Consider the following 2500-nt stretch of genomic DNA (forward strand, 5'->3'; position numbering starts at 1 on the left):
TTCCCCATACTGAACAACAAGGACAGAAATACTGAGCTGTTTTTATTGGTGCAAATGTGGGGCATTATTTCTCCATGTTTACATGAAAACAAGACAACTTTCCCCTTTTATTATTCATTGATTTCTGTCAGTGTTTTCTAATCCATCTTGAATTTTATACCTTCCAAACGTCTGAGAACTTTGCGCTGATAGAAACGCATAGTAAGTCTGTCCAGTGCTTCAGAATGTTTATGATGACCAAACAACACTCACTACAGTATTCATGTGTGACGTTTAATATTTAAGTATTGTACTTAGTTTCTCCGTTTTATTTATTTATTGTTCATGGACATGAATGATCCACTTATTTTAAACACAGTCATAATGAGTTTTGAGGTTTGCGTTGCTTTGCTTTATGTTTGGTGTCATGATGCGCTGTGTTCTTCTGTAATGGGATGAATAGTAAAGAAAGTGAAGATGATTGTTTGGATGCTCTGATTCCTGGTAAAGTGATTAAAAACAGGAATGGACCTTAACACGAGAACAGTGAAGAGAAAAAGTCAGGCACGTGAAGCAGTGACATTCTAGACTACATCACTTAATTAAACCAGTCACACCAGTCAACAGTCTCACCAGTCACCAGTCACACCAGTCACAAAACTCCCTCAAACCCAAACCAGTCACATCATTAATCACACAGTAAAACTCCCCTTAGATTAAATCAGTCACATTAATTACACAGTAAAACTCCCTTTAGACTAAATCAGTCACATTAATCAGTAGACTAAACAATTTACATTAATCACAGCAATGCTCTCTCTAGATATAAATCACAGTAAAACCCTCTCTGGACTAAATCAGTCACATTAATCACACAGTAAAACTCCCTTTAGACTAAATCAGTCACATTAATTACACAGTAAAACTCCCTTTAAACTAAACCAGTCACATTAATCAGTAGGCTAAACAAATTACATTAATCACAGCAATGCTCTCTCTAGATATAAATCACAGTAGAACCCTCTCTGGACTAAATCAGTCACATTAATCACAGTTAACACCCACACTAGACTACACCAGTCACATTTATCACACAGCAACACTCTCATCTAGACTAAATAAGTCACATCCATCACAGCCTGTTAACACCCTCTTAACACATGTGAAAGATAACATTAAATCAGTATTTTATTCTGGCTTGGGTGTAAACCAATATTAACTTCAGTCAACACATTTAACATTTAAGGTTTAATCTGTAGATTCATAAAGTTCTCCATGTCCCTGATCTTACACTAGGTGGCACTATAGGACACTGCACAACTAACATTCATGGATCACGGTCTTCACATGGACTGGACTATGCATTGTACTGCTCTGAAAACTCTTTTACTTTTTAAAACATCACACACTATCAGTATGTGTCTATGTAGGACTCCACACGTACATGAAGTGTTTCATCATATCTCCACGCCACACCCTGGTTGTCCCTTTACAGAACCGACTCAGGGGCTGGGTTCTGCTGGTGTCAGGTCAGGGCTTTAATGCTCACCCACACTGAGAACAAAAATGAAGATGCACTACTGTGAGCGTCTGAAATGCAGTGTGGAGATAAACAGGTTAGGACACCAGAGGAAGACGGTCCTGGAAACCGACAGTGCAAGAGACTGTGGTTTATCTAACACGATAAGTCTTATCTGTGTCTCTTCTGACTCGGTCCTGAGTACAAGGACGTTACTTAAACAACAAGAGTACGAAACGCCAACGGGTCATCTTCTGGCGCTGCTCAAGATTCTTACCTAACGGGTCTCCATAGCAACTGGCCCATGTCCTACAGATAAACTGTAAACTCTGAGGATGGCAGTGGCGTTCAGGTGTGTGTGTGTGTGTGCATGTATGTGAAAGAGAGGGCGGTTAAGGGTTAGTCTGGGGTGGGGGAGGTGGGGGAGGGGGGGGTCAGGGTAAATATTGGTTATAACACACAGCTGACAGGAATGACATAACAACTCTCTCAGAGTAAAAAAAAACAAAAGAAAACACTTCCTTTCAAACAATATTTTATTTCTGTTTTTCTTCTCAGAGAACAGTGTACAAGTATATATATATATGTATATATACTGATAGTCTTGACCACACTGGAAAGCATATTTAAAAAGTGGCTTTTGCTACAACTCATCTTTTTCTTTTTTCCTTCAATCTCTGTCCATAACTGCTTTCAGAATAAAGCAGTCCATATTAACACAAAGGCTGGAATGGCTCAAACAAACAAAACAGACGTTTGAATCGCTCATCTCCTGACGGAGGAGTAAAAGAACGACAGAGCGCCATCTCTCTCTCTCATTCGTCTGGACGGTCCTCCTCTCCTCCACCGAGTTTTCGCTGTTAGTCACAGAATGAGAAAGGTTCCAGAGTGAGGGATATCATCAAAACCATTCTTAACATGTGTGCTATCCTCAAAGATCTTCAAAGTCAAAGCTTTGCGGGTCTATTCTGTCACAACTCTCAAAATAACCTTTTTATCAGT

The 2500-nt window shown here is 39.5% G+C and overlaps 1 protein-coding gene across 1 annotated transcript in view; it reads right to left on the reverse strand.

Moving 5' to 3' along the window:
* Positions 1–2117: 2117 nt before the first annotated feature.
* The window catches only part of zgc:152816 (matrin-3), a 16292-nt gene continuing 15909 nt past the window's right edge, over positions 2118–2500 (reverse strand). The window contains exon 21 of the mRNA XM_030793068.1: positions 2118–2355. Within this exon, the coding sequence (XP_030648928.1) occupies positions 2314–2355 (42 nt within the window). The 3' untranslated portion in view covers positions 2118–2313. The remainder of the gene's footprint in view (positions 2356–2500) is intronic.

Source organism: Chanos chanos, chromosome 15, assembly GCF_902362185.1.
Source record: "Chanos chanos chromosome 15, fChaCha1.1, whole genome shotgun sequence".
Lineage (NCBI taxonomy): Eukaryota > Metazoa > Chordata > Actinopteri > Gonorynchiformes > Chanidae > Chanos > Chanos chanos.